Genomic DNA, 15901 nt, shown 5'->3' with positions numbered 1-15901 from the left:
TGTGTCATTTTGGGGTTTTTGTTTGTTTGTTTCTGTATTAGAATTGGATCTGTGACTTGGCATTTGCTAGGCAAGCAGTGTCACTGAGCTCCCTGCCCTGCCCCTCCCCAGCCTTGTAGTGGCCAACTTTTTCTCTTCTAGCTAGTTTTGTTTGTTGTTTGTTCAGCCTACTCTCTCAGATTTCAGAATAGCTTCGAACTTGTTCTCAGCCTCCATCGGCTCGGGGGTTGGCTTCCATCTCTGGCCAGGTCTGTTTGAGTTCTAAGTGTCTCTTGTGTTTGAATGTTCAGTTCTTCCCAACGTTTGAATTTTCTACAATTTTACTGAATAAATTGTTTGTGCCTTTGGATTTTATCTTAGCTCCTACCTGTGGATTCATAGATTTGATCTCTCAACTGTATCAGAGTTCTTAGAACTTTTGGTCTTACTCATTAATTTTCTTTCTTCACATATATGTTACTGATTGTTGTGGTCAGGGCCAGATGTTTCCAGGTTCTTAACCTCTTATTCAAGAAATTGAAATAAGCGCTCATACCGATTTGCAAAAGGAGCAAGGAAATGTCAATAAAGCAAAGATCAGTGTATACTGCAGGAGCCAGTGGACCACAGGGGTGAAGATTACCAAGAGCCCAAGTTTATTGTTTGTGCGTTTCTTTTATGGGGTCAAGAGATGGAGGAGTTTAATTACTAAAGGGCATAGGGAAAGTGGTTCTCTGTTTTGTTTGTTATATTAGGTCTTATAATTGTTTCTCTACCACACATGTCTCTTCGGTAGCAAAACTAATTTTAATCATATGTACACCGAATTATGCCTAGGCATAAGGGGTAGGTAAGTAAGGGATTCTCCTTAAAAGTTAACTTGAGGACACAGCTTGGATTTACTATACACACACTCAAAACTAGTTCAGACTGCATTGATTTCCATGTTCCATATCCCAACTCTAACTGGGAATATGTCTGAATAGAAACTATTCAAGTTTGATGGTTGTTTTGGGGAATATAAACTTACTCTTTTGTTTGGAACAGGGTGTACCTGTATGTAACTCAATGAAGGGAGAGTCCTAGAGATACCAAATTGGTAGATATGTCCTTCAGAGTAGGGTTAATGTGCATAATGCATGCAAGTGTCCAGACTAGACTGCCAAGTGCATTATTAGGAGAGGCTTTTACTGAATGCACCTCTGTCTGCCAGAGCAGAGATTATGCACCAAGCTTTGTATTCTAATTTTAACCTGACCATTGCCAATTTTTTTCAACCTATAAAGGTAGAAAATACAGAGCTTGTTTTTGTTTTGATTTTTAGTTTTAGGCAAACTTGAACAGCAACCAAGTGCTAGCTTGAAAGGATTTAATTTAAGCATAGTTCTCTTAAATTTTTTAGTTTATCGATCATAGGGCCTTGTACATTCTAGGCAATTGTGAGTTTTGCCTGGTAGGTTTATTGGTTGCCTTGAGGTTTTTTGTTGTTGTTTTTGTTTTGGGGGGTTTTGTTGTTTGTTGGTTGGTTGGTTGGGTGGGTGGGTGGTTAGATCTTGCTGTACAGAGCATAGTGGCCTGAAACTCACAAGCTCTGCTCCTCCTGCTGTGTCATCCAGAGTGCTAAGACTGTATGAATTGACCTACCAGGCTTTATCCCTAAGAGCCCTATGGCCTAGGATAAGGTCAGAAAACCAGGTTCCAGTTCTTCATCTTCATCAGTTTATTACTTGGAAAATGACTATCTAAAGTAGATGTTTAATGTCTCTTCCAGATATTCAAATCTATTGATTTGGCATCTGGGTAACAGGTAGATACTAACTGGAAAAGTTCTGGGGAAAAAACTACAATTAACATTTTAATACAGTAGGTAGAAACTTCTATAAATTTCTATAACATTTAACCTTCCACTTTCCTGCATATTACAAATGGATAAATGCATTTGTAAGCATTTATGGGTTGGTATTTATAAGGGTCGTGCTTGGTTAGTCACGCTTAGAGTCTTAGCTAAGCATGGTTAAAAAACTATCTGTGTGTCAGTAGAAACAATGTTGACACCGTGGTTTTAGAGGGTAAGTAGTAGACTATTTCCTGGTATTAAGAAAAAACCAAAAACTTACATCCAGAAAGTGTTTTATTTCACAAGGCCATTATTATTTAAAAATGAAATATTTAAAAAAATAGTACATTATGTTCACGAATACCATCAATCAGTGTTATGATTTTTTAAAAAAATTCGTATTTTTCTTTGTGTCATTGACATTTACATGTCAAAGTTAATACATTTTCTAAACCAATATAATCTCCTTTTAAAATTACAAAAAGTCATACATGGACAGTGGAAAAATACTCTTTCTTTGGTGTATGTATTTACTACTTCAAAGTTAGCTATATGCATCATATATGTGTATATATATATTATATATTGTATATACACTATACAATATATGTATATTACACGCATATGTATATGTATATTACGTATGCACATATATGATGTGTGTATGTGTGTGTTTATTCATGAGAATTCTTATGAGTTTGGAATATACTGAGGAAAGTGAAACAAACAATGTAAAACTGCCTTCTGTTAAAAAGAAAACTACTTTTGATTTTTAAAAGCATTATAGTTATTAAGACTGGAGAGATGGGCTCATGACTTAGAACACGTGCTGCTCTTGCAAAGGACCCAGGCTCAGCTCCCAGCGTGTACATGACAGCTCACCTTATATAACTCTAGTTCTTCTGTCCTCTGCAGACCATGGTACACAGACATACATGTAGGCAAACACATAACATTAATTTAAAGCTGTAAATAATTTACACGTCATTATTTGTACATCAGATTATTAATATACACTTCTGACCCAATCTAGATTCCTTCATTTTCTCATATTAGACCTAAATAATGATGGCCTGCCTTTAAAAAAAATGTGAAAATCTTATTCTGATTCATAGTTCAGTTACATAGAATAAGACAAATTATTTTGTTTAAATTGTTTAATAGCTGCCAGTTTTAAGAAATAGCACACAAAATGTCTTGATAAAATTCTAACATGTTTCTCTCATGTTCAGAGCCTGTCACTATGGACAAAGTTCATTACTGTGAAAGATTCATCGAACTTATGATTGATTTAGAGGTAAGAAATACATATATAGTGACTTGCTGTACATTCTTTATGAGTCTAAGATCAAGCTACAACTATATCTGAAATACTTGAAATGGCCCTTGGTCTGTTCCTATTTCAAGGTTTCATGTAGACAAGGAAGTCACAGGATTTGATTCTTTGAGGTTTTGTGCTAAGTGTCCTATTGGCATGGGTTGCTTTGCCTTTTAAAATTAAGAATTTTAAAGATTTCCTACTATTAGGCACAGGATTCTTATGGAAAGTTCAGATATATAATTGATGTAGTTCAGAGTAATCCTTTTCCTTTTCCTCCGTAATGTAGGAAATTGAAAGAAAATCTGTCCCTTCGTTTGAAATGAGTGTTAAAACTATTAGACTAACTATCATTCTTGAGAATTTATTTGTATGCTAACTCTAGCAATGACTAATTTATATCCTCTCACTATGTCAGATCTTAGTAACTTTGACTATGCAGTGATGTTATTGATAAGTAGTTGTAAAACTGCCCGTCTCAGTTTCTTATCACTGTCTTACTGTCATAAGGGAAGTGGGAGCAGGAAATGGAAAAGAGCTTTAACTATATGCAATGCATACTGGAATTTTATGTAGATTTGGTTTAAAAACTTCAGACAAGATGATCTGTGAGATTCTTCCTGTGTCAGCTCTTGTTTTTATCTTCCAAGTTGTGCCACCATCATTTTGAAAAGGACAAGCATTGCCACTGAGTGTTGTTTTAGGTTGGTTATCAGCATGGATGAGAACCTTGTTTTATACACTTGCTGTCTTCGAGCATGCAGGAGGGTTTTTTGTGATGTCCACTTTGTATGAAATAGTAGTAGATTTTATCTCTAGAGAATATCTGCAGAGAATACATGCAAAATGAATGCTCTGGTGTTTGTTTTTCCCAGGCTCTGCTCCCCACGAGGCGCTGGTTTAATACCATCCTGGATGACTCCCACCTTTTGGTTCACTGTTACCTTTCCAGTCTTGTTCACAGAGAAGAGGATGGCCATCTGTTTTCCCAAGTGAGCCCTGGTGGATCTGACACTTTTAATGTTGTAATCTCTTAAGTTGATCTTTGCTTTACCATGCAGCTGGAAGAACCAGGGAGTGAGCCAAAGCAAAATTCTAAAATATTGACTTGAATGTTGTATACATAGTTGAATGCACCTATACAACTGTAGTAATTTAACTTGTATGTTAACTATACATACAAGTTCTTTTATTATTGAGCTAAGTTATAACTTTGGAAATGTAGTTTCATGTGTTCACATACTTTAATTTTATGTGAATAATCACTGTGGGATATAATAGGTAATAAGCATTCACTGCAAATTAATTGTAGTGATGTAGTACCATGGCTCACTCTTGCCTGTGACAACAGTGACAGGCAGTTGACAGCATGGAAGAGTACCACACCTGTTCTGGTTCATTGAGTGGGAAGACAAATGTATTTCGGCTTATTGCTTTGGGTAGGAAGACAAGGTGCTGGTACTTTGGCTTTCCTGTAATGTCAAACCAAAGAAAATATCTAACAAGTCTGTAATAATGTTTTTTTGGTGAGAGTAAGTTGGAGATTCAGATTTTTATGTGTTACATACTCTGTATCTCATGTCTTACTAAGCATTTCTATTTTTTTCATTAAAAAAAAAAACTTTTCCCAGTGATTTCCCATATATATTAAATTCTTAGTAATTGATTATAATGTGTCATAGGTTAGAACTAAAAATAATAAATATTTTAGTTAATGCAGCCAGAATGTTCCTTGGATCTGCTTCCATGTGCAGAAAGCAAGGCCTGTTCATCATGAGCTAAGCTAAAGACATTTGATGACTATGGAGATTCATAAGAGGGATGAGTAATAGACTGATGTAGTTCACTCTACTGTGGTTGTGATGAAACACTCTGATGAAAAGCAACTTGGAGTGGAAAGTGTCTGTTTGTCTTAAACTTCCAAGTCACAGTCCATCCTTAAAGTCTGGGCAAGAGTGTAAGCAGAACTATGGGGGTTTGCTGTCTGGTGGATTGCTTTTTGGCTCATGCTTAGGTAGCTTTGTTAAACAGCCCAGAACCATCTGCCGAGGACTGGTGTCACCCACAGTTGGCTGGGCCCTCCCACATCTATTGTCAGTCAAGGCAGTCCCTTACAGACCTGCCCACAGCATAATCTAATATGCAAAATTCCTCTGTTTTATTGGAGTTGCAGTTGAATTCCTTCTCTGTAGGAGTGGACTATATGTATGAAGTAGGCTTAACAATTTATTCATAAAACACATATTTTCACATAAGTTAAATATGTTTGGTATGTTCTCAGGTATTTGTTGTATAATGCTACGTTCTGAAATTTTCAACCCCTGAAAAACATACAGGTTTTTAAAAATTATTTTTCATAAATAATTTATTAATTTAAATGACTCCTTCCAGCTTTTAGACATGCTTAAGTTCTACACTGGCTTTGAAATTAACGACCAGACTGGAAATGCTCTGACAGAGAATGAGATGACCACAATTCACTATGACAGAATTACATCTCTACAGGTAAAGAACATGCAGTATACCTTTTCTCATGCTCCTTCCTGTTGAGTCATTCTATAACTTAGGTTTGTAATATGTAGATAAAAATGTGTTAATATTGTTTTCATCCTCAAATTTTTAACTTTCTCATTTTTGATGAATTTGTTAAATAAGTGACTTTCATAGTCTATCTGAACCTGTAAATCAATATACATGCTGGCATTTGATACTCTAAAATCTGAGTCACCCTGTGTGTAGAGGGTAGGAGGTCCTTGTATTCACAGATAAGCCCTAGGGGAACTAGGAATATGGAGAAGATAAAGTACCTGCATTTCACCCAGAAGGCTGATGATATTGTTAGTGGCCTGGTGACCTTTGCTATCTGTAAAGCTGGACCTCACCAAAATACTCCAGAAGATTGATTATTTCAGACTCTCCCTCCCAAGACCTTACCTTTAGCTCCCAGTTAATAGAACCTCTCCTGAGGGGAGGCGTATCATGTACTTTATGGCCTGCTAATCTCTACGCTATCTCCATCAGAGTCCACATCAGATCCTAAGCCCTTAAGCTATGGAACCCATCTGCAAGATCACATGTACTTTACAAAGGAGTTTCTATGTTGTTATGTATTAAGCTTATCGTTCACCTAGAATTGGAATGATTTTTGTCTGGAAATGTTTTTCCGAATTCTACTATGTTTAAATATGCTTACAATAACCCTCCAGGGATTAGACTCTAGAAGTTTGATCCAAACTCACTAAGTCAGGCTGAGCCAAGTTTTCATTCTCATCTCTTCGAGGTTTGTTTCCCTGCCTGCCATGATGCTTGCAAGGGCACACACATACACCTGTACCTATGATAAGGTCAATTATACATATTTTTATTTTTAGGTATTTTTATATATTTTATTTATATACTCATGCATTATACATATTTTTACAATAAATACATGTCATAGGAGCGAGGTTTACTAATACAGCACAAAGAGGCCCAAAAGTCCCTTTGTTTTCTATCACTCTATTTATTCATTTATTTATCAATTACTTATTATTTCTGAGAAACAGTCTTGTTATGTAGTCCAGTCTGGCCTGAACTTATAATCTTTTTGCCTTTGCTTCTTGTGCTGGGATTACAACCACACCAGTGTGGAAGTTACTTGTCTTGTTGCTATGGTGAAACACCAGTGTATATAACTTAGAGAGGGAAGGGTTTATTTTAGCTTTTAGTTTCAAAGGTGACTTCATCGGGGCAGGGAAGGCATGGTTTCAGGAGTGTGAGGCAGGTATCTCGTTGTATCAACAGTGAGAAAGCAGAGGTGAAGGCTGGTGCCCCACCATTTTCTCCTTTTTGTGCAGTCCAAGATCCCAAGCCATGGATGGTACTGCACACAGTTATGACAGTTAAAGTAATCTGGATAATCTCTCATAGGCACTTGTTTCCAAACCCCATCAGGTTGACAGTCTAGATTAATCATCACACCTGGCTTGTCAGTTTAAAGAAACTAAATTATTTTACAGAGTATCTCTAAAGAATAACAACATCATGCTTAATTCAAACTCTTTCATAATCAGTCCTGATCTCTCACTGGTTATTGTCCTTTCTCAAATGCTACGTGGGTGACATGGAGCACTAAGGTGCCACATCTTTTGGAGGAAGCGTGAGCTCAGACATCTCTTTCTGCCTTCTTCAGAGCAGTGGTGCTTTTGTCCTCTTGCCTCTGCCCTTGACATGACCATGGCCACTGTGCATGTGGCCCGTTCTTTTAGCATGTGGTGATCAGCCCCAAAGAACTTGGCTGTTTCACTGTTCACATTGGCTCCAGCCTTATTCTTGATGTGTTCTTCTTAGAGCTGACTATGCTTTTCTTGGTTTAGGTCCCTTACTCTCAGGCTTGGTTTTAGGGTCACTTTGCAGTTGTCTATAGCAATTTCATGGCATGCTTTCCTCTACTTTTGGTGACCTTTTGTGCCATCCACCATGGTACAAGAATTCTGGTTCTTTTCTGTAACGCAGAAGCATGATAGAAGACAAGGCCTGTTAGCTCAGTCTGTTAGATCACCACAGTGCAGCTGTCTCGTCGTTTACTCCTGATTGGTCGGGATGCCCCTTGCCGGGTCTTATCTTCCCAGAGATCAGTCAATTAAAAGCATGCTGTATTTTCAGCTTCTCCCTTGGGTTAATCTCCAGTCCAGTATCCCTTGCAGCTTTCTTTTAGTAGTGTTTGGCTAGTTCTTGGTAATAAAATGCTGGGATTTTCTGCCAAGGAAGCTAATATACATGTCATTTTCATGTCAGCTGTGTTGGGGTCACAGAAAGCTGGGGTGTAGCTCTGGTAGAGTGCTTTCTTAGCAGGCACAAGGCCTTGGGTTCACTCCCCAGCAGTGGTGGGGAGGGAGCACTAACCACAGATGCTGTTGCTTTGCTAGAACAATTGATGCTTTCCCCATTGCATAACACACTTCCAGTTTAATGAGGCAGGGATCACATAGAAGATAAACAGAGGAAGGAGTAGTGAAAATTTATTCATTTATTTACTTATTGAAATCACAAATCAAATGGATTTAATAAATATCTACAAACATAAACACTAAAGTTTACACATTTGTCTTGACAGCGCATGGAACAGTTTCCAAAATATTTCACATATTAAGACAAAAAACAAGCCTCAACAAATATAAGAAAATGAAATAATACCATGTATTTTATCTAACCATAATGGGATGAAGCTAGGTATCAACAGCGAGAGAAATGAAAGCTCACAAATGCATGGAGACTGAATGACATACATTTGTCTGTGTGGCCTAGGATTCACAGGTAGTTGTACTGATGTACAGGCATTAACCATTGACGGGTTTGCTTTTCCAGAGAGCTGCTTTTGCACATTTCCCTGAACTCTATGACTTCTCTCTTTCCAATGTGGCAGAAGTAGATGCCCGGGATTCCTTGGTCAAGTTTTTTGGCCCTCTCAGGTAAGACTGCATGAAAAGAAGAGCATTCTCCCTCAGTATCTTGCTCTTGGGATTTTCTTTCCTCTGTTGCTTTTCATCCTTTTGTGGCACATTAGACTGCGTGGCGGCCCTCTGTTAACCTCACAACTGGTGCTTATCTCTAGCCATTAGGATTTCTTGAGTCACTTAAACATAACTGACGATCTTTTCCTTGGGAAGGGATGAAAATATTTTTAATAACTTAGGCTATTGTTCTTTGAACAGGACATTAAACTGGCCAAATCTCACTAGCCATAAACAGAATATAACAGAAACCAGTAAAGCTTCATGTTTGATGTTAGAGGTGTGACCTTGGAAAATTTTGTCGGTTTAAGATATATAACATCAACAATACTATCTAGTACATATCTACTACTGTATTTTTTGGAAAATAATAGTTACTAGCTTAGTTACTTCCATATTTACTGTGTACTTAAAATAGTCATAGATCTTCTAATTATCTACAGGCGTGCTACTAGTGGTACCCATTGCACTGCTTCTTGATTACTTCGCTGTTGAATTTTCAGTGCAGTACAGAGCCAATGTAAAAGGCTATTGAGTGTTCTAGACCATTTATTTGACCTGGAAAAACAAAAGAATTGGAAATAGATTAACAGTTCCAGGGTTTAGAATGGAAAAGAGGGGCTTGATGTATAATGAAGTGAGAAAAATTTTTTGGTTCATAAAAGAAAAATACTATTAATAAAAGACTAAAGAAGCATAATTTATCATTCTTTCAAATAAAAAAATACATGCAAATACATACTTTGAATTTTGTCACATGCTTTTTTAAGTGGCTCTTTCAGAGTCCAGTGTTGGTAACTTCTTCAGTAGGAACGTTTTCCATTTCATCGAGGTCGTTCTTGGTGAAACTGGCTTTAGATAGTCCTGCATGTAGGAGTGAGGAGGCAGGACGTCTCCAGCTGTTGGCCGCAGCCGAGTCTGCGGGCCTCTCCACTGCTTTCATACCCTCGATGTTCTGGTCAGTGAGCAAACAAAAAAATCGGTCCTTGCAGATTGCTTCCGTGGATTTCAGGTCCCAGGAAAATACTTCAGAAGTTTCAATCCCTGTTTTTAGTTTTTATTGTTGTTGTTTGTTTTTGTTTATTTGTTTGTTTTGCTGCCTATGCCCTACGGTTATGTTTACTTTTTAAGATAAGAATAGGAAAACATGTTTCAAAAGTAAGTTGATCTGAATAAAATATTATCCATTCTGCAGTTCAAACACCCTCCACCAGGTGGCATCATACCTCTGCCTCTTGCCAACGCTCCCTAAAAATGAAGACACAACTTTTGAAAAAGAATTTCTTCTAGAATTGCTGGTAAATATTAGTGTTCTCAGTATTTCTCCTGTGTCTTTTACTACCTTTTTGAATCACTCATAGAGATGTAAACAGTATTGACTTCAACTGTACAGACTCAATAATTTACCTTGACCTCGTTCTATTTATTTGTTTGTTTAAGTCAGGCTTGTTTTTCATTCTTTAATTTCTTTTAGCACATCTTTCATCCCTTAAAGCTCCTTTATGGCAGGAATTCATTATATCACAGATCAGCTTCTGTATTGCAGTGGACTCATGCTCTGGAGGTCCAGAGTTAACGGAGACCACGGTTAGACACAGTGCATGTGAATAACTGTGGTCATGTGGTTATTGTAAAGGTGATTATTCAAACAGAATGTGTCCAATATTAAGTCATAATCTAGAAATACAATAAATTATCCCTAAGTGGCTTAAGAAGTCTAAGCATTTTCAGTCAGTTTTGGTAGTGAGGCTTTAATTTTTCAACTGGTATTTTTTTTAGTTTTGTGTTGCTTTATAGAAACATAGTTCTTGTTGGAGCAGGGCTTTTTGCTGTTACTGCCCTTGTCGTTGTTTGGGTTTTTTGAGTTGGGTTTGTTTGACATTATAAATAATGTACAATTCCTCAGGGGTTAAAGTCAAGGAGTGAAGAACTTGTCCACTTGGGCTTCTCCTGTTGCCCAGAAGTAAACACTAAACTCTGCACCTACACCCTTCTAAAGTTTTCAGAAAAAAATTTACATATATATGATATAATTATCTGAATATCAGTGGAGTACAATTAATTGCTATAATTTAGAACTCTCTAGGTCAAAATTCAAGTTAGGCATGTAGCTCAGTGATAGAGTGCTTGCACATACTATATATTCAGTACCATACCTTGATCCCCAACACCAAAGGAGCAAATATTCAAGTAATTCCAGAACTTTAAAAAAAGTTTTAATATTGTTTTCATTTCGCCGTGTTTGGGGGTTTAGTCCGCTGTGGAATGTAAGAACACCTTCTCCCTTCAGATGACTATTTCACCACGTCGCCAGCTACTGGCTCTTTAAGTTGTTGGCAGTTTTCACCTTTACAGATATTGCTGCAGAGTGTGTGTGTGTGTGTGTGTGTGTGTGTGTGTGTGTGTGTGTGTGTGGTGTGTGTGTGTGTGTGTGTGTGTGTGTGTACACCCGTATGTGAACATTTCATCAGAACCAGGAACTGGTTATTTGATGTGTGTGTTGATTTACATTGAAAAAGAGGCTGCCTGGTTATCCTCCAAAATGTGTAGATTGCCGTTGTCAGATGAGCATGTCCCTACCTTCTCACCATCCTTGGTCTGGCCAGTTTTCCAGGATTTAAAATGGCTGTTTAGGATTTTGTTTGGGTTTTTTTTCTTTCTTTACTATTATAAGATTGGGTAGCTTTTCATCTGTTTCAGACATTTGTACCTAAGCAGTAAACAAACGAATGAATGAATGGATGAATGAATAAGCAAAAAAACATGTATCTGTTGATTTTTCTTATGCATGTTGAACCATATAGGTGTGCCGTTCTGTGATTTATTTTCTAAGCTTATATTTTTAATACATGATGTAGAACATAATCCTTCACTGTTGGAAAGATGATAATACACTAAATTTGGGGAGCAGAGACAACAGGTGTTTAAAGCTCAGTGACAGGTGTTTGAGTGTCATTTGGGGACAAAGCCTTGGGGAGCATTTTAAATTAGTTCCAGTATGCAAAGTCCTTTTTTACTTGCATGTTTACTCTGTGAAGTGTGTGTCATAGATTGCTGTCTCTGCCTGTCCTCCTACAAGTCACTTGTCACTGTCTGTAACTGCAAATGCTTCCTAAAAAATTCTCTGAGCTCTCTTCTGACAATGTAAAATCTCTTTTGAATCAGACTGTTGGTACCAATACTAAAAGTTTTTATGAACAAAAGAAATACAGACCTTTCCCAGAAACAGCAGTGTCATTTTGGTGTTGTTAGTTAGAAAACAGACTTGTTTATGTGTGAGATGCACAACTGTGGTGTTAAGCATATGTAGAGATCACTCCTGAAGGGAAGTACAGCTCACTCCCTCTCATTGTACAGTGGAGAAGATTCAGACCAGGGCATTAATAAGCTTCCTCAGATTATATGAGATTCTTAGGAGAAATGTGAAAATTAAACCCAGGACTCAGAATTTTTCTTTGGGGTGTTTGTTTGGTTTTTGCATGATGCTACAGTTCTTAAACTCTTGGCATGTACCAGGGAGTTTGATACGATTTACAGTATTCCATCTCATTTTCATAGAACCCTGATAGACAGTGACACTTCACCTGTTTTATTAAGAAGGAAACAAAGATTGAGAGGCTGATAGTAACTTCCTTATAAATGGAGGAGCTGGGATTTGGCTCTAGAACATTTGATTGACACCTCTTTATTCTGTGGTTTATGAGGGAAAACAGGAAGTCTCATTAAAGTGTCTCAGTGACTGAAAGGCCAGGGATGTCTCACTCCATGCAGAATGGTGAGCCTCTCTCTTGGTTGCTCTGAGGAAACTGTGGTGTCACTCACGTTCTGCACAAACCTGCTTCCTTCCTTTAGGTATCTCGCCATGAACGCCGGATCTCTCAAATTCAGCAATTGAATCAGATGCCTCTCTATCCAACTGAGAAAATTATATGGGATGAAAACATCGTCCCAACTGAGTACTATTCTGGGGAAGGTAGGTAAAGGAATACAGAGCTCAGATGTGATGTGAACTTACGTTCATCATATAAAGCTGAAATGCACACCAATACTTTTCTGTGTTCTGAAGTTAATATTAGAAGCTAGAAAAGAGTGAGAATTTTAAATGCTTAGCATAAAGATTTATATTAAATTTAACTATACCCTAGGATATGTTGTCCTGTATAAAATATGATTATTAAACCACAAGGCTGGTTTTTTTTTTGTTTTTTTTTTCTATACAGGGAACTCACTCTGTATCCCAGGCTGGCCTTGAACTCACAGAGATCCTCCTGGCTCTGCCTCCCGAGTGCTGGGATTAAAGGCGTGTGCCACCACCACCCAGCCACAAGGCTGTTTTTAAGGAAGCTTAAGAATGCAGAAAGTACAGCTTTCATTGTATCACTATGATAGGCTGTTTAATAAACATGCCGTTCAAAAGTTCTGTTAGAGCCTTTTTAAAGTTCTTTGTGAAGCCAGGTAATGACTACCATAAAATACATAGCAGCAGTTGGTTACAAATGCTTGGTGTTTTTAACTTTTATTTTTGTTGTTATTATTTTGTGCCAAGGTGTCATGCTGTACAGACTAACATGAAATGTGCCTTGTGTGGCCTAGGCTGGCCTTGAACTCCTGCCTCTACCTCCCAAGTGCATGTACTAGCTATTAGTTAAGCCTGTAGTTTTGATTCAGAACTACCTGTTAGTACCCTGAAGATGAGAACTTGGCCCAAATGTACCAGTGCCATTATATACTAGCGACAACTCTAAAGTCGTCACTGTTTTTTTGATAGCTACTATTCCAAAGATTTCCTCCTGAAATCCACCCTCAGAAAGTGTGTGCAATTGGAAATCGTTATGCTAAACAACGTAAGCCAGAGCTGGGTGGTGGTAGCGTACACCTTTAATCTCAGCACTCAAGGAGGCAGAGGCAGGTGGATCTCTCTGAGTTTGAGGCCAACCTGGTCTACAGAGTGAGTTCTAAGACAGCTGGAGCCATACAGAGAAACCCTATCTGGAAAAAACAAAAACAAAGCCAGAATCAGAAAGACAAGCATGGCTTGTTCTTTCCCATATACAGAACATGGAAATTAAATTATATGTAGGAGGTTTTGTGTGTGTGTGTGTGTGTGTGTGTGTGTGTGTGTGTGTGTGTGTAGAACAAGACACTAGAGCAGGGATCATGAGACAGGAGGAAGAGATCTTTAGGAAAATGGGAAGTAGAGTAATGGAATCTGTCACGAGTCTTTTTTTGTCTTACCAGCCAGCTCTGAAATAATGACATGGAGACTTCTTATTAATTATGAAATCTTAGCATATAGCTTATGCTTGTTCCTAACTAGCTCTTACAACTTAAATTAACCCATTTACATTAATCAATCATGTGGTGGTATCACTCTACCATCTTGCACCTCCTGTTTCCTCTCCTGGCATCTCTTGCGCACTTAGATTCTCCTCCCTTTCCTTTCTTTCCAGAAATCCCACCTTCTTAATACACCTTCACACTGTACAAATATCCCAAAACAGGAATCCATGTAATAAAGCAGAGGCTGGACTACCTAGGGAACTAGGAGGACAGAGGGAGGAGACCAGATGTCACACGTATACACGAGGATACCATGAGGAACCCATTCCTTTCTATGTAACCTTTTTTAATTCAGTGAGGCTTGCAAGGTGCTAACAGGTTTTTGTTTTTGTTTTTAATGAAAATGAGACACCTTTCCTTCAGCCTGTGCCTGAGAGATACTAAGTCAGATTGCAAGTCAGTGTCTCCTAATAAAAATGATATGAGTATTTTGCATATCATTTCTTATCTTTCAGTTCTTTTATTACTGCTGCTATCATCATGACTGCAGATATTGATTACAAAAACATGATTTGTCAGTTAAATGTATTGTGACTTTAAGGATTCCTTTGATAATGCTGTAGAGTACTTGCTCTCTAAATAATGGTAAGACTTCATTCACTAATAGAGAAAGGCTGAAATAACATGTAGATAGTGCCTTCGCTCTTAAAGTCTAGCCAAAGGAATGTTTGGAGTTCTCTTTAGGCAAAGTGACATCATCATAATTAAGTTTGCTTAGTAAGCTTTGTCACAGGGTGAGTTTATGCTAACGTTACACACTTCAGAATTTGGATGGCATGAATATGAGAGGAAGGCGTTTTTAAGCTGCTAGAGTCTGTACTAGTGTTAAGTATCTTTAGAAACATTTAAGAAGCACTGTTGGCATATGAAATGCTGATGTAGCTTACTTTTATGAATAGTTGTATCTGTACCCTCAGTTCTCAAAAAATAGCCCGTGCTAGTCTGGCTTTGTGTCTCTGCAGGTGGAAACGTGAAGACGTGCCCGTGTTTCACAGGCATCAGTAGCTGCTTCTCCAGTAGCTGGTGTGGTTTTTGAGCATAGACCAAATGGTCGATTCAAAGAATAATGTCGTCATCGATGCTGTTTTCTTTTTCAGGCTGTCTTGCTCTCCCCAAGTTGAATTTGCAGTTTTTAACTCTACATGACTACCTCCTGAGGAACTTTAATCTCTTCCGCTTAGAATCAACTTATGAAATTAGACAAGACATCGAGGACAGTGTCAGCAGAATGAAGCCGTGGTCAGTAAATTGATGCCATTTGTAATGTAGAAATGCGGGTACAGTAAACTGATATGCTGTGTTAGGAAAATCAGTGTGTTTAGCAATATGAAGATACCTGTCAAAGATACCCACTATTTCAGAATTTTTATAGTGTAAATTTACTTCTGAAGTGTTAAAATGTAAACTATGTTTCTGAATACCTGGAGGTGTGACTGGGGAACTGGGGAGAAGGGAGAAGAGGTCATTTTAGTCAGGGAAAGGGAGAAATGTAGAAGAGATTAGCTTAGATGTTTAGTAACCGGGTAAAGAGGGGAGGGTGTGTGCTGGCCAGCAGTCCTGTATGGGGCAGAGTACACGCTGTTTGTTAGTCTTAGAGTTTACAATAAAGGAATGCTTCTCTACCATACTGGCTTCTACGACTATCTAAAAGTGTGAGTCAGTGCCCAAAGGAACTGTCTAGGGCTGAGGATGTTGCAGAACATTCTATGAGTAGCATGTTGGCAGGATTCACTTACCGGTCTAGTTATTTGGGGATTTCTTTTGTTTCTCTCCACTGTTGGCTTTATCTAGAGAGCTTCTTTAAGAAAAGCCTTTTGTTCTAGCTATAGTAGACTGTTTTGCATTATGAGATCTGTGAAGGCTGGTTGTGGAATTTCACCCTCGAGCGAGTTAGGATAAATTCATTCACTGTTTATAAATAGTTATAAATAGATA

At 37.9% G+C, this 15901-nt stretch overlaps 1 protein-coding gene across 1 annotated transcript in view; it reads left to right on the top strand.

The window, feature by feature from the left end:
* Nucleotides 1-15901, top strand: part of Aqr (aquarius intron-binding spliceosomal factor) — a 77981-nt gene that overhangs the window by 23943 nt on the left and 38137 nt on the right. Inside the window, exons 10-16 of the mRNA XM_059261107.1 lie at nt 3049-3113; nt 4010-4126; nt 5526-5639; nt 8481-8584; nt 9822-9924; nt 12479-12599; nt 15064-15205. Coding sequence (XP_059117090.1) covers nt 3049-3113; nt 4010-4126; nt 5526-5639; nt 8481-8584; nt 9822-9924; nt 12479-12599; nt 15064-15205 — 766 coding nt within the window. The remainder of the gene's footprint in view (nt 1-3048; nt 3114-4009; nt 4127-5525; nt 5640-8480; nt 8585-9821; nt 9925-12478; nt 12600-15063; nt 15206-15901) is intronic.

Source organism: Peromyscus eremicus, chromosome 4 (assembly GCF_949786415.1).
Source record: "Peromyscus eremicus chromosome 4, PerEre_H2_v1, whole genome shotgun sequence".
NCBI lineage: Eukaryota > Metazoa > Chordata > Mammalia > Rodentia > Cricetidae > Peromyscus > Peromyscus eremicus.
This window is presented reverse-complemented; position numbering and strand designations above follow the sequence as displayed.